Below are 27815 nucleotides of genomic sequence, written 5' to 3'. Positions count from 1 at the left end.
TCTACTGGATATTATGTCCAGAGAAGTAGTATGTCCATATTTAGTTCACTAAATATGTGGATTCTCTTGTAATCTGTTTTATTTCTCCAAATCCAGTAGTAATGTCCCCACCTTAACTTCTGATTTTAGTAATAAGTCATCTTTTTTTCTTAGTTTTTTCAACTTTATTAGTTTCTGAAGAACTGATTTGCTTTCATTGATTTTTTTTTTCTCTGTTCTCTATTTTGCTCATATCCAGTCTTTATTATCTCCTTCTTTCTGTTGGTTTTGAGTTTAGTTTGCTCCTTTTTCTAGTTTCTTAAGGTGTAAAATTAGGTTATAGATTTGAGATCTTTCTTCCTATTCAGTGTAAGCATTTTAGCTGTAAATCTTCCTATAGGCACTGCATTTACTTTATCCCATGATGTTGTGTCTTCATTTTCATCAGTCTCAAAGTATTTTCTAATTTCCCTTTGGGTTTTCTCTGACCTGTTGGTTAAGCGATGTTTAATTTCCACATTTGTGAATTTTCTAGTTTGCCTTTTATGATTGACGTCTACTTTTACTAAATTGTAGTGAGATAAGATACTTTGTATGATTTCAGTCTTTTGAAATTCACTGAGATATTTTTCTGTCCAGATAGATGTTCTGTCCTGGAGAATGTTCCTGTGCATTTGAGAAAGAACATGTATTGTGCTGCTGCTGGGTGGAGTATTCGTATTTATTTTAGGTCTAAATGGTGTATAGTGTTTAGATTCTTTCTTTCCCTTCTGAACTTCTGTCTGGTTCTCTCGATGACGGAAGTAGGATATTGAAATTCCCAGCTGTTATGATAGAATTGTTTCTCCCTTCAGTTTGGCCAGTATTTGCTTCATATATTTGTGGTGTATCTGTTTGTAATTGTGGTACTCTTCTGGCTGAATTGACCCTTTTATTACATGTACAGATCTTCCTTGACCTAAATGGGATTTTACCCCAGTAAATCCATTGCAAATTGAAAATATTAAGTTGGAAATGCATTTAGTTTACCAAACATCAAAGTTGAGCTCATCCTACCTTAAATGTGCTCAGAACACTTACATTAGCCTACAGTTGGGCAAAATCATGTAACAGAGAGCATATTTTATAATAAAGTGTTGAATAGCTCATGTAATTTATCGAATACTGTACTGAAAGTGAAAAGCAGAATGGTTGTACAGGTACAGGATATTTTTTTTAAAGTTTATTTATTTTGAGAGAGAGAGAGCGAGCACAAGTGGAAAGGAATAGAGAGAGAGGGAAGGAGAGAATCCCAAGCAGGCTGCTTACTCAGGCAGGAATTGATCTCACAACTGCAAGATTATGACCTGAGCCAAAATCCAGAGTCTGTTGCTTAACTGACTGAGCCACCCAGGTTCCCCAGGTACAGAATTTTTGTAAGTGTATCAGTTGTTTACCCTTGGGGTCTCCTGGCTGATTGGGAGCTGTACTTCCTGCCTCTGTCCAACATCACAAGATTATCATACTGTATCTCTAGCCTGGAGAAAGATCAGATTTGAAGTAAGGTTTCTACTGAATGCATAGCACTTTCACATCATTGTAAAGTTGGAAAAACGTAAGTCAAGTCATTTTAAGTTGAGGATTGTCTGTAATGTCCTTTGTCTTCTTCTTAACACCTTGCTGTGTTTAATTGCTGGTTGTATGGAAGATCTCCTTCCATCCTTTCAGGGTCTTTGGATCTAAAGTAAGTCTCTTATAGAAAACTTTGAAATGGAATCATATTCTTAAAAAATCCATTCTGACAGTGTTTGCCTTTGATTGGAGTGTTTAATTGAGTGATATTTAAAGTGATTACTGATAAAGAAGGACTTCTGCCATTTTGCTGTTAGTTTTCTGTGTGGCATATCTTTTTGTCCCTCAGTTCTTCCATTAACACCTTCTTTTGTGTTTGGTTTTTTGTGATGTACCATTCTGATTCCTTTCTCATTTCATTTTCTGTATGTTATTTTCTTAGTGGTTGCCTTGAGGAGTGCATTTAACATCTTATACTCACAACAACCTGAATGCATTAAAAAACAATTGAGCTTCAATAGTATATAAAAAGTATGTTCCTGTACATATCTGTCCCTCCCTTTTTATGTTCTTATTGTGACACATTACATCTTCATACATTGTGTGCCCAACACATAGCTTTATAATTACTATTTTAGGCATTAGTCTTTTAAATCACATAGGTAAAAAGGTGGATTTTTGAACCAAAAATATAGCACTGCTGGCTTTATATTTACTTGTGTAGCTACCTTTATCATTTTTCTTTTATTTCTTTGTAAGACTGGATTATTCTCTATTGTCTTTCTGTTTCTTCACAAAGGACTCCTTTTAGGGGTTCTGGTAGTTAAGGTCTACTTGCAACAAATTCTCTCAACTTTCATTGATTTGGAAATCTCTTAATTTCTCCTTTATTTTTGAAGGATAATTTTTCTGGGTATAGAATTCTTGGTTGACGTTTTTTCTTTCGGCACTTGAGATATGTCATCCCACTGCCTCTGGCCTCCATGGTTTTTGATGAGAAATTGGCTGCTAATCTTACTGAGGATCCCTTGTTGTATATGATGTGTCACTTTTCCTGCAGCTCTCAAGACTCTTTGTCTTTCGGTAGTTTGAATATAATGTATCATGGTATGAATCTTTTAAAATTCTATTTGGAATTTTCTGACCTTAAGTGGATGGTTAGATTTATGTCTTTATCAGATTAGGGACATTTTCAACCATTATTTGTTATTTTTTCTGCTTCCTTCTCTTGCCTTGCCTTTGGGACTCTCACTGTACATGTTGTTATGCATGGTAGTGTTCCACAAGTCTCTTAAACTGTGCTCCTTTTTCTTTGTTCTTTTTTCTTTCTCCTCAGACTATACATTTAATAAAGTCACATATGAACAATGATCATAGATTATTAATTTGCTGAGTTTTAGTGGACCGCAGTCTATTAGTTATTTGATGTAGTATACTCTATGCATTGACATAGGCCATGTCCCTGTGGTAGAGGATAAAATAGCATTGTGTACCAATTTTGGCACTTAAAGTGTCTGCCTAGAAGTGCACGAGTAACTCCCCCTTGTGGTTTACAGGCCAGAGTCAATCACATGACCATACCTATTTTAAGTGCCCAGGAATGAAGAATAGAATATTTCCCAGTAGCTTGAATGCCAACCAGGAATGTGTACAATGCAGTTGTACCTGTCTCTGACAAGCCTCTATTACTAAGCAGAGATGACAATTCTCAGTATGCTTTTATTATCTCCTTTTAAAAAAGGCTATGATAAAGCTGTCTGAAAAGACATTTCTGCTGCCACTGTCCCAAGTCCTTCCTTGTGTCCTTTTCTTTTTTAATTTTTTTACTGTTTATTTATTTTTGAGAGAGAGGCAAAGTGCAAATAGGGGAGGGGCAGAGAGAGAGGGAGACACAGAATCCGAAGCAGGCTCCAAGCTGTCAGCACAGAGCCTCACGTGGGACTCGAACCCACAAACCACAAGATCATGACCTGAGCCGAAGTCAGACGCTTAACTGATTGAGCCACCAGACGCCCCATTCCTTGTGTACTCTTACTGACAGCCTCCTAATTAATCTACAGATTCCACTCCCTCTCCCCACTCCATCCGCAGTCCATTCTTGAGCATCCATTCTCATATTTTTTCTGCAAAGGTTTTTGTTAGTCTCCTTAATTCTCTAGTAGTTGTCAGTGTCCTAGGATCTGGAATTGAAACCACAGGCTCACTCCTTTACTTACCAGCTCTGTGACCATGAGCAAAAGCTTTAGTTTCTTTTCTGGAAAAAGGGGAAAAATGATGCCTGTCTCAAAGGATTATTAACATGTGGCATTTGAGATAATGTGTGCAGAACATTTTGTACACTCATGCATAGTAAGTGCTCGATTTATTGCTATTTTTCCTGACATTCAGTGCTCTATATCATCTAGTGGTATTGTTCCAGCTTCATCTTCTATGATTCCCTTCCAAAAGTCTGATACTGTACACTCAAATTATTGTTGAACTACAAGTAATAGTATTTTTTATCAGAAATTTAGTTTTTTTATTAATATAATTTTTAGCACTTAATTTTGAAGAACATATAGAAACTTCTGTGTGAAATATATCTCTAATTTTATAATGGGAGTCATTGAGGACTCAGGATTTACTTAAATTTGCTTTAAACTTCTTATAATACTTCAGCTCTCTAATAAATGAGAGTATTTGCATAAAGGAAAATAGAGGGCTTCCAGTTTGAAGATGGTAGTAAGGTTTTTTTTCAACCTTTCTTTTGCAAGTAACCAACAAAATAACAAGTTGAAGTGCAGTTTTTAATCTTTAATGACAGTTAGAGGCATCTTTAACCCTTGAGCTAACGATTGGATGAGAAAGAATAAATGACTAAGGAAGAATATGAAACCCAAGACCCTAAGGTTAGTTAATGATACTGATAAGAAGCAGCTTGTTTGAGTCCCATAAATACAGAGAACAAACTAATGGTTACCAAATGGGGGTGGTGTCGAGGGGATAGGCAAAATGGGGGAAAGGGAGTGGTGGGAACAGGCTTCCAGTTATGGAATGAATAAGTCACGGAGATAAAACTTAGAGCCTGGGAATATAGTAAGTGGCATTGTGATAGCATCGTATGGTGACAGATGGTAGTCACACTTGGGGTGTGCATGGCGTAATACATAGACCTACTGAAATCACTCTTGTACACCTGAAACTAATGAAACATTGTGTATCAACTAAACTTCAATCTAAAAAAAAATAGAAGAAAAAAGAAGAAAAAGAAAACCAACTTGTTTGATCTTCAAAACCATGGAAAGACCCAGGAATTAGATGTAGTAGTACCATAGAATATAGGAGTGAACCAGGGGCCATAAACAGGGGGGTTGTTTTAAAAAATTGAATCAGGAGTGAGGAATTTTATGTTTCCGCATCACAAGTGACAGGAAGTATATTGTCTGATAAGCCAGAGGGATTCCAGACACAGAGTAGGGCAAGGGTGAGCTGCTAAACTAAAGATGGGGATTAAACGAAAGTTGTCACACTGAACATTAGGATGGTGAGCCTTTGTCCCCTGCTTGGCTCTAGACTTCGAGCTTCTATGCTTGACACCCCAGGCGGCATTGAGGGATCCTTCCTGGGAAAATTAAATCACTCCAGAAAGATGACCAAAAAGGCCCTGATATTTGAAGATCTCAACAAAAATGCCAGCTGGCCTCTACCAGTTGAAAAGCCCAACTTGAACACACAGAGCTTGTAATCAGAGCTGGTAATTTTTCTTGTTAACCTGTTGAACACATAATGGACACACCTAGGAATTGTTAGGCATCTTAGAGCTTCCAGTGTAAAAGAGAGAGACACAACAGAAAAAAGGAAACTAAAAGGAAATAGACAATAGGGAACAAAAACGCTTTGAGGAAATGAAAATTCGCAACCTCAGACAGGTGTAATCTAATTAAAAGAAGAAAACTGGTGTGCAAGAAAAAAGGGGAGGTGGGTGACAGTGTTTCTGGGATGAAATCTCAAAAGCAGAAATTTCAAATTCAATGAAGCTTTGGAAGAAACGGTTGAGGAGCTCTCCAGGTGAGAGGGGAAGAAAGGAGAATTAGAGGTTCATATGAGGTCCAGTATCTAATCTTGTAGGAGCTCCAGAAAGAGAAGACAGAAGTGGGGAATCTTATTAGTATGTTAAGGAAACAAAACATGTAAATTTCCCAGACCTAAACTAAAGACTGTTTGTTAGTAGCTTGTTTGATGCAAACAATGATAAGTCCACATACTTGTTAAAAAAGTACACTGTTCTCAAATTTTATAACTCCCTGGAAATCAAAGGAAGGACACTCCTAAGAACTTCCTGATGGGGAAAAACAGATCAAAAATAGTCTTTGAACAAGAATGTCATTGAACTTGACAACCACACATTAGAGTCTAAAAAACATTGGCAGAAAGCCTTTAAAATGCTGAAAGAAATAAATCCATTTGAGCTCTTGTTAAGGAATTTGTCAGTGTAACAGTCTAATGGTAAACTCTGAACCCATCTCCCACATTCGCAAGTTATCATTATCTCTCAGGTTATCATACTTATGTATGCTTTGAGTATTTTGGAGCATATTTCAGATACTGTGTCATTTCAACCTCAAATAGTTTTATCAGCAACAAGTAGACATTTTAAAGAAACAACGCTGTAATACTATTATATCTAACAAAATTAGTAATTTATTAATATCAGTCTCCATTTTAATGCAGAGCTATCTTTTTAGGAATTTGTTCAAACCAGGATCTATTGCATTTGGTGGATATGTGTTAAGTTTGTACTTTTTACCTGCCTACTGGTGTATGCACTTACTAATTTTGTTCCCTGCATCTGTTATTTTGATAGGGATCACAAAATTGTGATTAAAAAAATTTTTTTTAATGTTTATTTATGTTTGAGAGAGATAGTGCACAAGCGTGGGAGCGACAGAGAGAGAGGGAGACACTGAATCTGAAGCAGGCTCCAGGCTCTGAGCTGTCAGCACAGAGCCCGGTGTGGGGCTAGAATCATGACCCATGAGATCATGACCTGAGCTGAAGTCGGACGCTTAACCAACTGAGCCACCCAGACACCCCCAAAATTGTGATTTTTAAAAAACTCTACCATTTGTGCTGCATTCTGTAGCTGTCATTATATAAAGAAAAACTTTATTTCATTATCTATTTGATGTTTACCCTGAAGTATAGTCTACAAGAAGAAAGAATAGATGGTTGATTCTTTCCCTTTTCTTATAGTAACCAGTTGTGTCCTAAGAACTTCCAGACACAACCAACTAATGAGTGCTTTTTGTCTTGTTGTAAATGCAGGGGTTTTTACATTTTTGAGTTTTAACCAATTGCAGTCATTCTTTTTGATCAGATTGTCACATCGTTAGCCTGTCAGAGAGCCCGTAAAAATGGTGTTATTTAAATGGCATCCTTGCTTGTCAGATCCAAGGCTCATTTTAGCAATTCTTTGCCCCTGTCTTGGAGTAAGTCAACTCTCCAAAGACCTTTGACTTCTTTCTGTGCAAAATAATATTTTGAAGACTGACTTGATGCTGATTTTTATTGGTTATACTTGCTTTTAGGACTTTTTAGTGCACAGAGATAAAAAGTAAATTTTAGAAAGAGGAAAAGATACTGTGAGTTAATACTGATATTGTTAATTCAAATTAAAGATTAAGATAAAAGTTAAAAGTTTTTAAAAGCTTTAAAATTTTTTAAAGTTTTAAAAGTTACAGTTTCACTTCTCTAGTTTTATGTTTGTATATTTTCTCTTATTGATAATCTTGGTTCCTAATAATGTAAACATAATCACTTACTTGATTTATCCTTTTGTATACAGAGTGACTCCAAAATAATAACCACTATTATTTTAACAGTATTATTACTGAATACAATTTGATTTTTGTCCGTAGGAAGTTTCCCATTAAGGATGCACAAACTACTGTGTTTCAAAGTTACTTGAAATAATTCTTATTTGTGCTGCTAGCTTGATGTACAGTTAGGTTCGTTTCTTTTCTGTTTTTAGAGATTGGTTATTGCCGATTTTAATTTTAATTTGGTTTATTACATAAAATATTTTCATGTCCCAAAGTTTAAAAAAATGTGGCATTCTTTACCCTGTATGCTGTCTTCCCCCATAGATAACCATTTTCATTTTAGTTTTGGCTCTTCTTTCATTTTTAAATTTAGCACATGTGTATGAACATTTGTTATTTCCTTCCCTGTCGTATGAATGTAGCAGATTATATACATTGTTGTGCACCTTGATTTTTCTCACTTAACAACAGACCCCGGAGATCGTTCCAAGGAGTCTAGAGAGTTCTTCCACCTTTCTTTTTTTTTTGGGGGGGGGGGGGCTGCATAATATTTTATTCTTGTGATACATATTTTGATTGTAACAGTCTTTTGTTGTAATAAATTGCTTTGCATGTGCGTCATCTTGTGTTGCGATATGCAGCCTAAAAATTTCTACCCAAATACCCATTCAAGTGTCAAAGACATATTGGACTTGAGAATTGCTCGGTTCCTCCACATAACACCTTTCCAGGAACCCACAAGAATATGTAACCCCAGTAAGAGGAATAAAAAAAATAAAGGCTCATAGGAAAGAAGCAAAGAAGTCATCAGGATGATGACAAAGGAAATTATCAGGATGATACTTTGCAATAGACTTAGTCACTAGGGCATTGGGCACCAGGAGAGATGTGGGGCGGGGGGAGGAAATAATAGGTTATTGTGACAGGTTTGACCACATAGAAGACTATATTGAGAGTTGTTTTTGTCAAAGCTGTTAAGGAGTCTGAGAAAACTTAGGTATAAGTTTAAAGAAGACCAAGTAAATGAAAGTATGCAGTAAAGTTCACTTCAGGAAAATTAACAAGCTATTTAAGTTAATACTTACATAGAACTGAATACTTCTTGACCCAGAAGTAAAGATTATTTAATCATCGTAATGAAAACATTTTTGTGTACTTAGGAGGATGGGGAAAAATGGAGAATAAGCATGGGAAGTTAGTAGATAATGTCTAAATAATGATGCTGAAGCAGCATGAATGTATTGTGGGAAAACATCCAGGTAATTAGAAGAAGGTAATAGCTAAAAACTAAAGCTGGTTGTGTCCTCACAAAAAAACAAAAACAAAAAAAACCTGTTTTTTCCCCTTTGTCATAAGCTTTCTAGCACTATTGGTTTAAATGGTGTGTATGTAGTACTTTGAAAAATAACTTTAAAACTAGACATATGTGGAGAATGTCTCAGGAGATGCATTAGTGTGTGTGTGTGTGTGTGTGTGTGTGTGTGTGTGTGTGTGTGTGTGATTAGCAGTCCATATAGGAGTTCTGTAAACTAATAACTCATGGTGTCTTTCTTAGTAGCTGTCACAGCAAGCATGTTAATTAAATCTGAACCTGTGTGGTGTAACATTAACCAGTTTAGCCATTCAGACGTACACAAGGAGTCAGATATTCTAGGTCATGGCAGTCACAGACCAGGGTAAAGTACCGCCAAGCTTCTATATGGAAAATAACTTAAAACCAGAAAGCAGAAAAAGTATCAATTTTCACCAAGCCAGGAACCTTAAAAGCTGTTGAATGTTAGACTGTTTACACATAATTTTAATAGTGTAGGTGACTGAAGGGGGAGAAATGGCAGGCTCATTGTTGCCAAGGGTAAGTGATAGCTGGTAGCAAGAGAAGAGACAGCTATTAAATCCCAGCACAGGAATTGAGAAAGAATGGTCCCATGCATGCAGAGATAAAGATCCCAGAACTATCGTGGGTTCCTTTTGAGGGGTCATGTGTGGCGGCTCAATTATGTTGCCATTGATCTAGTCACCTCTCGTGTAGCAGGGAGCTACCGGGTGTAGCCATTTTGCCATTTATTACCAAGTTTTATGGGAAACATTTCCTGTCGCATCCCTGAATTGACCTTAATTCTGATACATAACCCAAAGGACAGAGGAACGAGGATGTTGTGTGGCATAAGGTAAGATGAGGTGAGGATTTGGATCCCTTTGGACATGCAGTAGGTAGAAACGTTGTGTATCCCCCAAAGTCGCCCACCTCGGAAAGGGCCATCAGTCATTTAAAAATGTCTATTGGTTCTCTTGAGAATTTGCTTTGTTTTTTTCCTTTAGATTCTTTGCTCTTCTCCCCAACACTAGTTACATTGGTTAAACCCCTTTGTCTAACTGCTTACTCTGCTACAATGGAATTGAAGTCCATTTTTCATTTGAGAACTTCAGGGATTAATGCCTGATTTGTAAGTTTGATTGTGTTTACTCTGATTGGGTATAGATGAGCCACAGAGTGGAGGAGAATTCATATCTTTCTCTTTAATCCTGTATATTTGTATTTTTTTTAGAGGAAGTCCACAAATGAAGGGGACACCCCATTTTAAGGAAGAACAGTGTGCTCCAGCATTAAATTTAGAAATGAAGAAAATACTGGATTTGCAAGCACCCATCATGAGGTATAGTACCTTGGTTAAATTTAGCATTTTGTGATGACAGTATACAATGTAGTTGATTAATCACATGATCAGTAAGAAAGTTTATTTCATTTTTTTCACTGAGAATAATTTTTTTTTTAGCTCTAAATGCTTGATTAACCCCTAGATGGTACATTATTATACTTCAGTTATTTATTAAATATATAAAGCCCATAAATTGAGTATACCAACTATAATTTTTTTCAGAAATTTATCTTTTTTGGTAAGATCTAGAATTGTTTGAATGATACAGCATAGTTGCTTGATACTGATAAAAATCACAGAAGTTGAGGAAAAGAGAAAGTGGCTTTGTTTCTAATACCTTCTCTTAAGTTTTTGGAAAATATTTATGTACTTGGAAGAAAGTTAAGCTTTCTGATCTAAGTATGAATAAAGGTTTTGTGTTAAGGCCAGAATTACCAAAATATAAAAAATTATTTTATATCCATTGGCAGAAAATATAAGTGTATGTGTAATTTGGCCTTATTTCCTTAATTCATATTTGACATTCTAGTTGTCTGATGTGTGGGTCTTGTTAAAAGTACATTTTTTAACATAAAGTTTTCACTATAATGGTATTTTTTGTTTCTTTTTTAACAAAGAGTTCTTTTTAACTGAATTCAGAGTTAAAACTGGCCTTCAAGAACCTTTTGCTGTTATTGTGCCCAGACGTATACAATTATGAAATTATAACGGTGATATTCCAGCCTTCTTTGCATCAAAATGGCCAGTAGTCCTTATCTCTAATAAGATTTGCTTTAAAAAATGATAAGAAATATTAGCGAAAGAAGTATTGTAATTCAAAATTCATTTTGTTAGGAGTCATTAAAATCTTCTTGTCAAAATGTCTGCAAATAATTTCTTATGAAAATAAATATTGATAAATTAGATTATATAAAAGTTAAAAAAAACTGGGGGGAAAAATCCACCATAAGTATGATCAGAGGAAAACATAAACAATGAAAACAAGGAAATATACTTCCAGTGAATACCACAAAGTCCAATTTTTACAGTATGTGAAGACTTCTTATAGCACGAAAAAGACAGTAGAACAAATGGACACAGAATATAAACAATTTCTTTTTGTTGTCTACATTTCAGTTAATATATTACATAATCTCCTTTAGGAGAGTAAATAAGTGACTTACACATATCAACAGTTAGGTAAAATACTGTTTGGGGGGGAGATCAGGGATATGAACTTTATACATTGGTGGTGGGAGTGTAAATTTATACAGTATTTATGGAAATTAATTAAGCAATGTCTATCAAAGTTACATAAGCTCATGGTCTTTGTGCAGCATGTCTATTGTTAGGAATTACTCATACAAATATAGTAATTCAGATGACATGCTTACAGGGTTTTTCATTGTTTATAATAGCAAAAGATCAAAAACCACCTAAATGTCAATCAGTAGGGAGCTGGTTAAAAAGCTTTTCTTACCTTCTGCACAGTGGGGACAGTATGCATCTGTAGAAACAATGAGGGCACTCTTTACTGAAGAAACTTCCCAAATGTGTTGTTGGGTGAAAAAAGCAAGGTGTACTCTATAATAATGCTAATATTTGTTTTTAACGTTTATTTATTTTTGAGAGACAGAGAGCGTGAGTGGAGGAGGGGCAGGGAGAGAGGGAGACACAGAATCCCGAGCAGGTTCCAGGCTCCCAGCTGTCAGCACAGAGCTCAAAGCAGGGCTCGAACTCACAAAGCACGAGATCATGACCTGAGCCAAACAAAGTCTGATGCTTAACCGACTGAGCCACCCAGGCACCTCAATATTTGTTTTTAAAAGGGAGCTGGTAGTGTTAAAATATGTATTGTTCTTGAAAAATGTATAAGAAACAGTATGAGAACTGACCGGCTAGGCCACAGGTTTGGGAAAAAGACTTTTTAGTCTCATTAAATATTGAATTATATGGATGGTGATATATGAATATATTGAACTATCTAAATGTACTACCAATGTTTTTCAATTCTTCTGAGTCACAGTTCTAATAAAAGGCTATTTTCACCATTAGTTTTGTTAGAATACAGTACAGATACTGGTATACATTAAAAAAATAAAATTGTATGCAAGCGGCTGGCTATTGTCTTGCCGTGTTTAGTCCATCTTTTTATGTATTTTCTTCAGAGAAAAAGAATGTTGTTTTATTCTTGTTATTTGCATCAGTGTGATCCGGGTTACAAAGGATTGAGTTTAAGTTATGATCACCTTGGTCAGAAAGGCACTCTTGACCGCAGATGTTATTTCACTACGGAGATTCTTTTTAAGAATGTAACTTGCGACGTAAGGAATTTGGAATGTCTCTGGGTACAAGCTAGATGGACCTGTACAGATACGGCTCTCTACCTATATCCGGCGGCAGACCGTATGGATCATGGGGATGGGATAGAAAAAGAGGCTTTAAAAAAAGAAATCCTGTCATCTTGTACAAGTTTAACTTGTCAGGTGCTAAGTGGTTTTGTTTGTTTTAGTCAGGTGCTAGTTTTCAATACACACTACAAATTTAGGTGATAGGAAATCTCTAAGGTTTATCTTGAAACTTCAGAAAAATAATTGCTTTTCAGAGCAGTATTATTATTAGCACCTGTAATGCATACTTGTTGGAAATGTGATTGGATATCCTATGTGATTTTGCATTGAGGGAGAAGACACAGTATTTGGACTTTGTAACCGACTATCTTCCTGCTCACCACCAAAAATAGAAGTCCTGTGAAATTAGAGATAATAGTTAGAACTTCTGCTTGTAGGCATAATATGGCAAATATGCCATCTTTTAATTTTTGCTTGAAGAAAGAATAGGATTAATGGTAAGAGGATAGAGAATGTTTAGAAGGTGAAAAGTACTGATACGATCTGTAATTAAACCCTTAGTCTGTTTCTAACTAATAGCAGGTAATAAATACTAGTAAATACCACAGTTTATTCCTTATCTTCCTCTATTCCAGGTACTTAGGAAAGCCGTATGTAGTATATAGTATTTAATATTTGTTAGGTATTAAATATATTTACATATTTGAGAATTGGTGATTATGAATGATATATGTCCCATTAAGAATATTTGATTAATCAGAAATGCTAATCTATGTTTTAAATGTTTTTTTAATTTAATTTTATTTATTTTGAGAGAGAGAGTGCACACCTGAGTGGGGGAAGGGTGGAGAGGGAGAGAGAGAATCCCAAGCAGGCTCCATGCTCAGCACAGAGCCTGACGCGAGGCTCTGTCCCACAACCCTGGGATCGTGACCTGAGCCAGAAATCAAGAGTCAGACACTTAACCGACTGAACCACCTAGGTGCCCCATCTGCTTTCAAGATGATACTATTCTTCTAAGGTCCTAAATTAAGGGGCGGGGTGGGGAGGGGACGGAGAGGCACCTCGGGCGTATCATTTAGCTGTTAAAAAGCCCAAGAAGTCAATGATTGGAGAGGCTCTCTGAGGACATAACTTAGAGTATATTTATGTATATTTTGTGTGTATTTATACCCAGGAGTGATTTTTCAAAATACTTAAAAACCAGTGCAGCATGAAAAGACCTGTCACAGTGATTATCGGTAAAGAATCCTGATATCCCCTTATTCCAGGAATTAATCTTTAATTGTTAGATCTTTGTAACACTAGCAGTCAGTGGGCACATAGTTGTGTGGTGTGGAGCAAGGCCTGTTTACTAACTTTAGGGAAGTACTCCGTATTTTAACAACTGACCTCAGCCTTTGTTTTAATGAGTTTATTTACTTCAGTTGAATGAGGAGGATCTATCTTTTCCTGTGGATTCTTTGTCATATTTACCATAGTTATTGTAAAGTCATTATCTTTTAATTCCAACATCAGGATTGACCAAGTCTATTTATATTGATTGATTTTTCTCTCGACCCTGGGTCACGTTTTCCTGTCCCCACACATCTGGTCACTTTTGTCCTAGCGCTGGGGATGACAAAGTAGAGATTCTGAATTCTGTTAACTTTGTCAGAAGAGTGCTGAGTTTTGCCTAGTAGGTGGTTAAATTCCTGCAGGGTAACCTTGATCTTGCTCCTAACTGTCATATGCAGTGATTCTTCTAGGGAAATAGGAACAGGGGAGAGGGAGAATATAGTTGGAAAAAACCTAGGCTGACTCCTGCTGAATGAAAATCACTGGTAAGCCAGTGACTACTCCACTAAATTGCTTCTGTTGACATGTAGCAGCAGATGTAAAACCTAAAGTTTTTATTCTCTGCTTATTCCATGCTACATGCAAATGTTGCACTAACATACAAATTTGAAAGGGAAGAATATATAGTATTTCAAAAAGTGAACTTTCTGTAAACTCAGTTGATTACGAATGTTCTTCTCTTTTTAATATTTTTGTAGTTGGGAAGAAAACAGTTCTTCATTGTCTGAAATTCTTGGTGAATGAGTCCTTGAGCTCAGCTTTTAAAGGATTGAAGGTTTATTTAAGAATTAAAACATTAAAAACATCTCTTCCACCATTATGGATTAAAATATTTCTGAAATATACTCTTCTTAAGTATGAAAAGAATTTTAATAGTATTAATATAATAGGGAGTATATATTATGGACACCACATTTTTAACTTTTTCATTTCTTTCTTACATTTGCATTTTTTTGTAGCATTTGATACTCTTAAGTACTTTTTCCATCCATCTATTCCCTTGGCTTTTTTATATCAATTTCCTCTGGTTCCCCTGGTTCTCTTTCTTCCTCTATGCCAGTGTCTTTGCATTGTTATTCTTGGATTCCCTTTTCCTCTCTCCTTTTCTCCCCTTTTTCCTCCTCCCACAAACATTGCGTGCCATACATAACTAGCACTGCCTTAGGGGCTGGGCACATAATTATTTGCCATTAGGTAAGTAAATGTTAAATCTCTTTGTAAATAGTGTGGAGATCATACTCCATAATTCTCACTGAAGTCAGCTGAGAGGTCTTCTGAAAGGAGAAACTATTGTTTTCACCCCAGAATCGCCAGCACAGAACATGGCACCTGTCGTGGAGCATGGGCTTTATAAATACTTGTATGAATGAACAACATGAGGCTCAACAATACTCAGAACTGTGAGCTCCAGTAAAGTAGCGTCTAGTCAAATGAAGTTCCATGAATTTCAGTTAGTTCAAAGGGAGCAAAGTTAAGAAATACGTTCTTCTGTCACAGTAGCCATATTTGAGGTATGCAGTCACTACATGTAGCTGCTGCTTACCATGTTTGATAACACATTTCCATCACTGGGGAAGGTTCTGGTGGCCAGGGCTAGAGGATTATTACCTCTGTACTTTATGGCTCCAGACTGTCAGCCTGTCATAAGTTGTTCTTTTTATGGTTTCTGTGCCTTTGTCCTTTCTTGTCATTTATCGTCTTTCATCTTTGAATTCACTGTTTGGGTATTTCTAGTTTTAACCAAGTTGATCAAGTTCATGACTGTGGCTGCGCATAGTCTTGTATTTCATCCAGAATTTCGGGTTCTAGATTAAATTATACAAAGATGAAGCTACTAGATACCTAAATTGTAGATAAATGACAGTTTTGTAAGTGGTTTCATGATCCACTGTATATGAACATTCTCCAGAGCCATTACATTCATACTCCTTGCTTTCCCAGTGTGCTCTCCTAAAGTTCATTGATTCTAAATTGCTTACTTCCCTATAGTTTGCAGTCCATGCTCGAGGATCTCCTCGTTGCTACTTCTGATGGACTTCTTCATCTTATTCACTGGGAAGGAATGACAAACGGGAGGAAAGCTATTAATCTTTGCACAGTACCCTTTTCAGTAGATCTGCAGTCGTCTAGAGGTAGGTATACTTTCTGCATGGGGTGGAGCCAGGTGTTTATTTTTGATATAATCTGGTTAGATATTTTTATGGGTGGGCAGTGATTTTTTTTCCTTTGGAATTAATTATGCAAGGGGGGGGAGAGAGAGAGAGAGAGAGTGAGAGTGTGTGTGTGTAGGAAGGAATAGTTTAATGGTTTGGTGTTGTTAGGTCATTATTTTTGCCCTTTTAACTGTCCTTATAGGGTTTGCAAAGAGAAATGTGAGGGAGTTATTTACTGTATTTATATTCGTATTTCATGTACTTATGTTTTCATCAGCAGGTTCATTCCTGGGTTTTGCAGATGTGCACATCAGAGACATGGAATACTGTGCCACACTTGATGGATTTGCTGTTGTGTTTAACGATGGTAAAATTGGATTTATTACTCCGGTGTCAAGTAGATTTACTGCAGAGGTATGACTGACTTTGGAGTGTTTATTTTCTCTATTTTGCATTTGCCAGTTTTGGTTTTTGCTATTAAATCCCACTGCCACTTCCCTTATTTAGTATTTTAGGGTTATGTTAACTAAATTGTAAATCAAAATGATACATGTATTATACTTAAAAGTAATACAAGGAGACAAATAACTCTATTAGATGTGAAGAAAAATGATAATTCCTTCCCTCTTTCTTGCACTCTTCACACTCAATTTCTATTCTCAGAGACAACGACTTTGTTTTTCTTTACTGGTTATTTTGCAGTTTATCTCCACAGCTCTGAGTATTTAATTTTTAGTTTTTAGCTGGTTGGTTGACTCCTTCTGTAGAAAAAGTTCATTTGCTTCTCTGTTCCTACTGCACTCATCTATTCTTCGTGTCTTCCTAATACAGTTATTTTGATTTCAATTAGATTACTGTTCATTGTTGATATTGTTACTGCTATATAAAACCTGTTAGTACCTGAGCCATGGATGCTGTGATTATTTTTTCTTTCCTGCAGGTTTCCCTCCCACGGGGAATTAATAATTATTCTTTATGTTTATTTACTTTTTATGTACTTACCAGTAACTCAACCCTAGACTGTCTGCTGGTTGTGTAAATATCCTCTCAATTCCTTCAGGCACATTAGATGTTCTGTTTGTTTCATCTTCTTTGAAGTAATTTCTCTTGGAACCTTCTGGCTTGCTCCAAACTGGGCTGCTGGCTCACTATACCTTTAACACAGTTGTATTTTGGGGCTGTCCATCATCCTGAGGATTTCCTTAATGCCTTTACTTGAAAGAGCTCTTTCCATGGTTTATGGTTAATTAATATATGTTTAGTTAATACATGAATTTGGTTGCGGTGACAGAGACCCAAAATAAAAATTTGGACTCACTGAAATCTGTGGGTTTTGCTGGGTTTGGTTGACCCTTATCTTCATAGGGTGAGCTGACTGGATTGTTTCCTTCCCTCCCCTCTCTGTATCTGGTGCTCATTGGAAGAGAGTCTGCAGTCCTTTCCAGAGAATACGTACCTGGCCGTCCCAGTAGTCTTGGATTTAAGTTATAGACGTGTTAAATTAGAGGGTCCATATTCACTTACCCATGTTTTCAGTGTGGTCCAGAAACCACTAGGGTTGTTTTTTGTTTCGTTTTTCTCCAAAGAAAAAAATCTCCATTTTTCTGTTGGAGTGAAGGTGGGATATTTCTTAGCTGTTGAGTTTGGGAAGGTACTGTGGGACCGCCCAGCTGGTGCTTCTACAGGCTGTGAACCAGTCCCACTGCTTGTGGTTCAGTCTTTCTGAGAAAGCTCAGTCCCCAGGCCTTCTGTGTGCCCTACAGTGTAAATTTAGCTGTTTCTCTAAGTTAAGGATTCTACTCATCCACGTGCTTCCTAGCTTCTAAAACTTAATGATTCTACCTCCTCACCCATTCTTTTTCCTTGCAAGTTTGTGCTTTTTGAAAAAAATCTTTGCTGCTATAAAGTTGGGGATTTAAGAGTCAGAGAAGCTAGATATTCAGTCTGCTCTCTGACTGAAAAAGATTTTAAGTTCTCAAGGGCATATTTTCTACAATGTCAGCTTTAATATTCCTAAAACTGTTTTCCACTATCATCTTTACTCAAATAATGAAGTACTAAACAGTACATTTGTGGTAACATGTCAATACATAAGAATAAAAATAAGCTTTTGGAGAATAATTTTTTTACAAGGTATATTTGTAAATTATGTTTGGGATTTAAATGTTTTTTATTGAAAACAAAAATCCCAGAACTGAAAAAGTAACTCATTTCTGATGATCAGCTTTTACTAATTTTCTTAGTATTTGGTTAAAGAAAATTTTCCAGTAAATTAAGAAGAATTTAAAAAATAATGAAAAGCAGATGGACATTATTAAATAAGTTAGAAAATAGAAATTACAGGAAAAGAATACATATGTGTATTACTGGTAATTAGGAAATACACTGATGACATGTTTATGTTAGGCATTATTTAAGTGCTTTGTAAAAATTGACATTTTTTGATGCATTTAACAGATGTCTTAAAATATGTCAGATTATGTCACTCCTCTGCTCAGAACCCTTCAGTAGGTTTAGATAATTAGGACAAAACCTGCCGAAGACAACTAGAAAAGCTGGAGGAAAAATACTTTTAAATGTGCCTGAGACTGTAAAGATTGATCGGGTGACGGAGGCATAGGCCCAGTGAGCTAAGCCTGGTGTTTGAGGCTATGGTGAGCGTGAACAGCAGGGCTGTGTGTGGTGATGTGGATGGGTCTCACAGACACTCTGAGTGAAAGCAGCTAGGCACAAAGGAATGTGTGCTATGATTTTATTTTACGTAAAATTAAAGGAAAATAAAAACATAGGCCATTCTAAATTAGAGTCTGTATGGATGCATGTTCTTAAATAGTATTGGTCTAAAGAAAAAGAAGGAAGGGATTACCATTTAAGTCTGGATACCGGTTACTTTTGTAGTAGTGTGTGAGGGGATATTGATTGGGAGGGTCACTGTTGGATTTTTAGATACTGGTAATTCTTGGCCTGACTGCTAGCTAATTCCACAAGTGTTTACTTTATGATATTATTGAGATGTACAATTTTGGTTTTGTGTATTCTTCTCTAATATAATTTGTAATGGAAAAGGTAAAAAAAAATTAAAGACCCCCCCCCAGTGACTCCCCATATATAAGGGAGAAAAAACCCAAAAAGTTTTTGTAGTGGCTTTCAAAGCCCTATAAATCTGATCTCCTTTTACACCTGTTACCTCGTCTATTACTTCTCCTTACCCCATTCTACTCCATCTGCTTAGGCTTGTTTCATGTTCTTTGAACATGCCAGAAATGCCACTATGATAGGGCCTTTGTACCTGGTATATATCTCCTTTAGTACTTTCCTCAAAATGTACCTTCATGGGAAAAACTGTTTAATATTATATCCTTTTCCTATACTCCCTGCAATTTCTTCACTATTTTTTTCTATAGCATTTACCAACCTCCAATATACTATACAATTTTTTTAACTTGACAGCTTCCTAACATATAAGGCAGGGATACAGACAAGGGTTTTGGTGTATTTGAATACCTGCCATATCCTTAGCACCTAGAGCAGTGCTTGGTGAAGAGTGCTGGAAAATATTTGTTAGAGAAATCAATGAATTAATTTCAGTCTAAGTGGTGGTCCGCAGAAATAATGCTCAGTGCTATCTTTACACTTTTTTTGTCATCTAAAGTAGTTTGTAGTTTTATTATTAAAATTGAAAAATAAAATTCCTATGAAAAAGCACATAATGCCGTGTTTAAATAGTGGATTATATAGCTCGTTTGGGAATTAAATAAAATTTATAGTGTTCTGTTTTACACAGAGCTATAATTATGTTGGATTTTCTAATGTTTACTGTTGGGATCATCCAGAAATAAGTGCTATATTGTAGTGTGCTGGGTTTTTTTGTGCTTACTAAACTAATAGTCACGGTGACCTTAGCCTTAGAATTTATAATTTAAGACATCCTTGATTTGACAAATAAAAACAGACAATGGAGCTGGATCTATTGTTTCTATATTCAAAGTAAATAAAATAGCATTTAAGCTTAATAATTTATTCATTAATTGAATGCTTAACTTGTTGAATGCTAGCCATTGTATTAAGTAATTTACGTAGATGTATGTTCTCATTTAATCCTCAAAACACTCTAAGAGATAAGTAACTTACAGATGAGAAAACTGAGGCTTGGAAAGGTCAGATGATCATCTCAGTAAGCGAACAGTAGACCTGAGATGTTGGGTCAGACTGCCAGGTACCACACTGTTAGCCACACCAGGTGATGTGCCACACTGTAAACCAAAGGGATAGTAGAGAATAGTGGGCACTAGAAAATCACTAATTCCTTCTAAAGGTTAGACCAAATAAATTTACTCTTTGCCCCCAAGGGAGAAGTTAAACACTATGTGCTGAGTGGTGAGGCTGATAGTAGGGAGCCAGTTAGACTCAGTTTCTGCTGTAAGAGGTTGACTTTCTAACAGGAAAGTCATCTTCCTTTAGTTTGGGTTTGCAGATTGTCCATTTTTTAGTGTTTTATGAGTAGATAAGCTAGCACTGGACTGAGATCAAATGGGAATATTTATTGAACTATTGAATGAAGTTGATACTTTAAGGGAGAAAATTCAGATGGTAGTCCTGATGGGATATTTTCCTGTGAAACCAGATCAAGCCAAGCCTTAGGGAACTGTATGTTTACTGAAGGAGAATTATACTGATTACAGTATATTTGGACAGCACTTTTAAAACCTTCATTATTTTTCTTTATTACAGCAGCTCCATGGAGTTTGGCCACAAGATGTTGTTGACGGAACTTGTGTAGCAGTAAATAACAAGTACCGACTCATGGCGTTTGGTTGTGCAAGGTAATTGATAGAGTCCTCTTCATTTTAAGAGTTGTTGGCAAAAATAATGGGTCTTTAAATTTTTTTTAATATATATTTTGAAGCATAAAATGTTCTGCATGCACTTGTAAACCTCGTCATGCCTATCATAGTTTAGGAATCAGCTGTAATATAAAATCTGGAGGTATTTTATTAGATTGAAGTAAACAAATCTAAAGAGCAGATTTCAGATATTGAATGTTTTAATTTGTAAAGATGAGCTTTTCTCCAGTGGTAGGAAATTGAGTTATAAGTTAAGAAGATTAAATCAGCCAAAATTTAATTTTGTTCTTGATTGTTTAAAAGAGGATCAAGAAGATATTTTTCTTTTTTTTAAATAACCCTTTCTTTTTAAGACATCAGTGTTGATGTTGCCTTTCAATTTGTGGATGTGACTTAGTTAATGAGCACATTTACAGCTCATACATGATATCAGTTTCTTGTTTTAATTCCAATAATGTAGATTTTAGACATTAAAACCTACATTAGTTAATACAAATTAATACAGATACAAATTTAATACAAAATTAAATACAGATTATTCATTCAACAAGTGTCTGTGTGTCTCCCGTGCACGAGGCACAATGCTAAGCACTTGAGATCTGTTGGAAAACACTAAGGTACCTGACTTTCTCAAACTTATATTTTAGCTCAAGTAAAAAGCTTATATTAGATACTTACTTAATAAGTAATACTTTACAATATGTATAGTGCTTTTTTAGCCTTTTTTTTAACTTCAGATTGAAGTTTAGTGGGTCTGTAGAACATACATCTGGTATTATCTCTAGCTACATCAAGTTGAGTATCACAGTATTTTTCTTGAGTGTAAATAATACACATTATAAATCATCACCTTCTTTACACTCTCAATCTGTAAAGTGGTGAGTTCTCAACACTGCTTCTCATTGAAGAGATAAATGTAGAATAAAAGTAAATTTAGCTTAGTTTAAGAAGGAAAAGTACTTTTTTTTTTTTTCCATATTCATGGATTTGATTTGGTCACATTTTGTTTAGAATTTTTAAATCTGTTTATTAGTACATTTTGCCTGTAATTTTTCCTTTCCTTTCCTGATTAACCAAGGTTATGCTTATGTTATAAAACAAGTTGAGGACTGGTTCCCCTCTTTCTCTGTTTATCTTTGAATGTTTGCTTGAATTTGTCAATGAAGCTATTTGAGCCTACAATGTTTTTTGTGGGAATTTTTTGGATTACTGATTTAATCCAGTTTTAAAAGTAGATTTAAGAAGGTTTAGATTTTCTACGTATTCCTGTCACTTTGGCAAGTTCTGTTTTTCTGGGAATTGGTTTTGTTCATATCCCTGTCCAACTTACTGGCTTAAGGTTCATAATAACCTTTTTTTTTTTTTTTTTTTTTTTTTAATTTCTTTTTTCAACGTTTTTTATTTATTTTTGGGACAGAGAGAGACAGAGCATGAATGGGGGAGGGGCAGAGAGAGAGGGAGACACAGAATCGGAAACAGGCTCCAGGCTCCGAGCCATCAGCCCAGAGCCTGACGCGGGGCTCGAACTCACGGACCGTGAGATCGTGACCTGGCTGAAGTCGGACGCTTAACCGACTGCGCCACCCAGGCGCCCCAATAACCTTTTTTACATATTGTAAAATAAAAACATACTTGTAGGAGAGTGCATAATCCAAACATTCAGTTTTGCAAATATAATTGTAATGCAAACACCCATCTGTTCACAACTGGGTCAAGAAATAGTTTTGCAAGGTGGGAAGTCCCACCCTGTGACTTCCTAAATCATAACTCCCATCTCCTCCCCAACACACTTAAAGGTAACCAGTTTTTTGTCTTTCGTGATGATCATTTCCTTAGGCTTTATAGCTTCCCACCCATGCATGCGTTCCCAAAGAGCGTAATTTAGTTTTACCTGGTTTTGAACTTTATAGGAATAGAATCATATTCTATGTGTTGGGTCTTGCTTCTTTCAGTCAGCTTTGTGAAATTCATCCATGCTGTTTGCCAGTGGCTGAAATCATTTTTGATTGATTTATAGTGTTCTAGTGTATGAATGTATCCTAATTTATCTGATTTGCTGTTAATGGACATTTACATTGTTTCTTGGTTTCCAAAAAAGAGAGGGCATTTTCTTATATAAAATCAATATTTTTATCATGAGAAAATTATGAGAATTTATAATTTAAAATTAATGATAAATCCCAGATAAGAACTAATACTCAGTTCATCTTCAAATTAACCCATTTGTCACCAGAATTTCTTCTGTGGCTCCTTATTTTCACCAGAGTCAATCAGTATTTAGTTATTATTTCCCTTTAGTCGCCTTTTGCCTGTAACAACCCATACACTGTTTTTATGTTCATGACATTAACTTTTTTAAGAGTCCAGGCTGGTTTTTTATAGAATGTCCTATATTCTAAATGTGTCTCATTGTTTCCTCATAATGGCATTCATTTAGTTCCTTTAAACCTATAATGCTTGAAACTTTGAAGCCAGTGCTGTCAGATGATAAGAGGGCTGGCGCATCAGCACGGACGGGGTGGTGGCTAGCTTGCCTCCATATTGGCCGCAGTCAGGGCTAGCGCTGGTGGCTCTGCCGCGGCCCGGTGTTAGGATCCACGAGAGGATCCCCTCACCAGGGTCATGGAGGTGGAATCTCAGCCTTCAGCCTTCCAGTCATCTTACTTTTCCATCAGTTGGGAGAGTACCAGCCTCTCTCTCTCTCTTTCTTTCTTTCTTCCTTCCTTCCTTCCTTCCTTCCTTCCTTCCTTCCTTCCTTCCTTCCTTCCTTCCTTTCCTCCTTTCCTTTCCTTTCCTTTCCTTTCCTTTCCTTTCCTTTCCTTTCCTTCCTTTTCTTTCTTTCTTTCTTTCTTTCTTTCTTTCTTTCTTTCTTTCTTTCTTTCTTTCTTTCTTTCTTTCTTTCTTTCGTGTGATCATGGGTTGGGGTTGAAAGTTTTGTGATTGTAGCTGTGTGACATAACAGTGGCTTCTAGCTCTGACCCTCCAGTCCTAACACTAGTCCAGGACTGAACACTAAACTGTAGCTGGTATCCTTTAAGTTGTGTAAGAAGCTAACTTTTAGGATGTCAGCTTGCAGGGGATCAGTCTTACAGCCTTATTCTTACCTTTATGTTTAAAGGTTTGACTAGATGCTGGTTAAACATTGTCATATGTGATGTCATGTACTTACCGTGGCACCATGGAGCAGTAACGTTAAGTTGTCCCAGTATTAATGATACTAAATTTGGTCACTTGTGTAAGAGCCGTATCTCTATTATAGAGGTATCGTTTTTGCTTGGAGGTCAGTGAGTAGTGTCTTACACATGAAAAAATCTCTCTCTTATAATGGTTTAATGAGAAATGGAAATACAAATAATTTAAACAATAGAGGCTTTATAGAATACATAAAAAGGTCAATTGTCATTCTGTAAGTGTTGGCTTAACACCAGTTTCTTGTAGAAATATTTGGACTCTCCTCACTGACTTGTTAGAGCTCAGCAACCCAAAGTTACCACATGATAGTTTCAGATGCAAAGCAAAAAGAAGTAAACACCTGCTAGCTACCTAATGCTATCTTTCAGCAAAGCGTCTAATTGGGCAGGTAGTCTGGAAAGATACCTATTTGCAGACATTTGACTTCTGACTAAGATGGAATAACAGATCAGATTTTCTCTCCCATATGGAGGGAAAAACAGACAAAAATATGAAACATGGCAGTATGAATTTGAGACATCGAGCACCAGTGGACACCGATCCCTGAAAGATGAGAAACAAATAAGAAAACTCTATAAATGCCTCAGCTTTAATTGCTTTGCATTTCCAGGCTGCAGCCTGAGGCCAAGACAGATCCTGGCAGATTCCCTGAGTTGAATTATGAGGAAGTGAGAATCTGGAGAGACCAGAGCAGCTAAGACTCAGGACAGACAGGCATAGGTGACAGAGTGGCACAAAGAGGGAACTCCAGAGAGCTGGAGAGGGTCTCTTTTGAGTATTAAATATGGAAAATAGAAAAAAGATCCACATCAGACATTGCTGAAGTAAATAATAATAAACGTAAAGACACAGCAAGAGAAATGATCCAAAATGAAACAGAAAAAGAGATTTAAAAACACAGCATCAGGGGTGACTGGGTGGCCCAGTCGGTTAAGCATCCGTCTTCGGCTCAGGTCATGATCTCACGGTTTGTGGGTTCGAGGCCCGCATCGGGCTCTGTGCTGACAGCTCAGAGCCTGGAGCCTGTTTCAGATTCTGTCTCCCTCTCTCTCTCTGCCCCTCCCCACTCATGCTTTGTCTCAAAAATAAACATTAAAGAAAAACAAAAACACACAGCATCAATGAGCTGTGGGTAACTCCAAGCGACCTGTTGCAGCAGGTATTTTATTTCGTCCCAGTCCTAATCCTTGGGAAGAGTTGACCTGGCTGGATATGGATCAGAACTGCTGTGGAAACCATCTGACTTGTACCACAAAAGAGCATGCATAAGTGCCAGAACATTCTGGCAGTCATGTACCTGTGTCGTCCTAATTTGTGCAAAAGCAGCCTTAGATTTAACAGTATTTTAAAACCAACATTTGTGTTAAATTTTTGATCTGAAAATAGTTTCATAAGCAAAAATAGTATTGTTTTATGATGATTATAGGTCAGTCTTGAAATGTAGCTTAGAAATAATATACAAAGTTTTAGCTTTGGTTTCTGGCCCTTCATAAATTTGATCCTTGTAAAGATTTCATAAATGAAATCATTATGTATACCATGTACATAAAAGAACATACATCATGTGTGTAGATACAAAAAATGATATAGTACATAAAAATAATAAAATAAAAATCTGTATAAATTGCTGTCAGCATGAGGAATAGCACATTTCGAGGACCAGTAGGTCCCGTTTCTTCCTCTTCTTTAATACCCCCCTTCTCTACCAGTAGAGTGTGTGTGTGTCCATTAACTTTTTGTTGCATTTTTACCACAGATGTGTGTACTGTGTTTTGAATGTTTTTCACTGTATAGAAACAGAATTATACCAACACGTATGTGTCAGCTATCTATTTTAACGCACGTCAGTGCTGTGTGCTATACTCTTCTATGAGAATACTCCAGTGTATGCTTCTTATCTCTTGCTGGACATTCAGACTGTTTCCATTTCTTTGCCTTTATACACAATGTTGTCATGAACATTGAGCATGCCCCTTGATAACATGGACAAGGATATTTCTGGGCTATGTTTAGAGGGAAAATTTACTGGGTTACAAATACACATTTCAGATTTATGAGACTGCAAATTATTTACAAAATGGTTTTAGTCTAGTTTACACTCTTACCAGCAGAACATAATCATTCCATAGTAATGCTTTCTATATTTGTATTTATCTTTTTTCATTAAAAGCTTGCTTATTTTTCACAGTGGTTCTGTACAGGTTTATACTATAGATAACACCACTGGAGCTATGCTGCTGTCTCATAAACTAGAGCTAACAGCAAAACAATATCCTGGTGAGTCCTTTTTATTTTCCTTCTTATTTTTAATTTTTAACGTGCAGGTAATGGTATGTGTAGCGATTGCAAATTTAAATAATGCATGCTATCGTTCAGATAGTGTTAAACCGTATAACAGTTTCTGTGTGGCTCAGGGACTTCCGTGTAGCTAGGGAGGCTCCTAAGGGTACTTTACCCTATATAATCCTTCTCTGGACTTTGCTCTAGTCTCTTACCTGATTTCATTGCCTTTGTTGTTTTATGCCTTCCAATTCAATGTATTCATTCAGCAGATACCGATTGAATACCCACTGTAGGCCAGACAGTGTTCTAAATGGTAGATACACTGCAGTAAATAAAACAGTCTCTTTCTGAACCCCTTGTGGAGCCTGTAGGATTAAGTCTAAAGTCTTTGTCATTGGAAATACTTTGGACTGAACCTAACAGAAAACCCAACTTACTGTGGCTTAAATAAGATTTATTTTCTCTAATAGGAAGAAACCCAAAGTTTAGCTGCTTCTGGCCTTCATCTGGCCTTTCCTCCGTGGTCGCATGCAGCTTCTGAGCTCCTGACATTACTGCTGCGTTTGATTCAAGGAGAAAGGAGGAAACGGCATATTTGTTTTTTGATCAGGAAAGCGAAAGCTTTCTTAGGAGCATTTTCCTCTCCTACCTGCTCCAGCTATCTTCTCTTCACATCTAATTGGCTATAATTAGGGGTGCCTGGGTAGCTCAGTCGGCTGAGCATCCCACTTCTGATCAGGTTGTGGTCTCAGTTTGTGGGTTTAAGCCCCACATCAGGCTCTGTGCTGACAGCTCAGAGCCTGGAGCCTGCTTCAGATTCTATGTCTCCCTCTCTGCCTGCCCCTCCCCGGCTTACACTCAGTCTCTCTCTCCCTCAAAAATAAATAAACATTAAAAAAGTTTTTGTTTAATCGGCTATAATTATGTCACATTAGCTACCTTAGGATTTTCCAAGCCTTTAGGCAGAAGTGGGCAATGGAGAGCTTGAGTATGGAAACAGATATTTGATTAACTCCTCATCAGTATCTACCCCATATGCGGCATGTAAGGTCTTCTGCCAAATACTTCTGGCATTATTTCTTGGTTCTCTCTGCCCTTTGTGTCTCCATAATTATACCACAGTAACTCTATGTTAAAAGAAATACCAAAAGTTCTGTTTATAAAGTCGTTAGGTCTAAACCCTAGTAGCATTTTCAAAAAATAATACTCATAAATGGAAAGAAAAATAGTATTTTATTATTACTCTTCAACACTGTTTTTGGGGTGCCTGGGTGGTTCATTCAGTTAAATATCCGACTCTTGATTTTGTCCTAGGTCTTGATCTCACGGTTCATGAAATTGAGCCCCTCGTCGGGCTCTGCACTGACAACATGGAGCCTGCTTGGGATTCTCTCTCTCTCCCTCTCTCTCTGCCTCCCCCACTTGTGTGTGCATGCTTGCTCTCGCTCGTCCTTGCTCTCTCTCTCAAAAATAAATCTTAAAAAATCATTGATTTTTACCAATAGGATGTCTGTGCCTATTGGACACTGTACAATTTCTCAAACCTTGGAATGAGATCGGGTATGTTCACCCATAATTCCTGTTCCACATTGATTTTCGCATGACACTTTTTCTGCAGCAACTCCTAAAAAGCCATCTTCACCAAGAGGTAACATCATCAAAGTAAATGTAGCACAATCTAATGTTG

The 27815-nt window shown here is 36.5% G+C and overlaps 1 protein-coding gene across 6 annotated transcripts in view; it reads left to right on the top strand.

Moving 5' to 3' along the window:
- RIC1 (RIC1 homolog, RAB6A GEF complex partner 1) overlaps positions 1 to 27815 on the top strand; it is a 142665-nt gene that overhangs the window by 78752 nt on the left and 36098 nt on the right. For 4 of the 6 annotated variants that reach the window (XR_006210584.1, XM_042964518.1, XM_042964519.1 and 1 more), the window contains exons 4-8: positions 9878 to 9985; positions 15646 to 15788; positions 16087 to 16223; positions 20541 to 20632; positions 26034 to 26122. Coding sequence is in view for 5 of the 6 variants with exons in the window: in XM_042964518.1 (XP_042820452.1) it covers positions 9878 to 9985; positions 15646 to 15788; positions 16087 to 16223; positions 20541 to 20632; positions 26034 to 26122 (569 nt within the window). In the remaining variant the exon portion in view is untranslated. The remainder of the gene's footprint in view (positions 1 to 9877; positions 9986 to 15645; positions 15789 to 16086; positions 16224 to 20540; positions 20633 to 26033; positions 26123 to 27815) is intronic. The other 2 variants (XM_042964517.1, XM_042964516.1) reach the window with 2 other exon arrangements.

The sequence above is a fragment of the Panthera tigris genome, chromosome D4 (genome assembly GCF_018350195.1).
Source record: "Panthera tigris isolate Pti1 chromosome D4, P.tigris_Pti1_mat1.1, whole genome shotgun sequence".
Classification (NCBI taxonomy): domain Eukaryota; kingdom Metazoa; phylum Chordata; class Mammalia; order Carnivora; family Felidae; genus Panthera; species Panthera tigris.
Note: the sequence above shows the minus strand (reverse complement) of the source record. Positions and strands in the feature narration are given on the sequence as shown.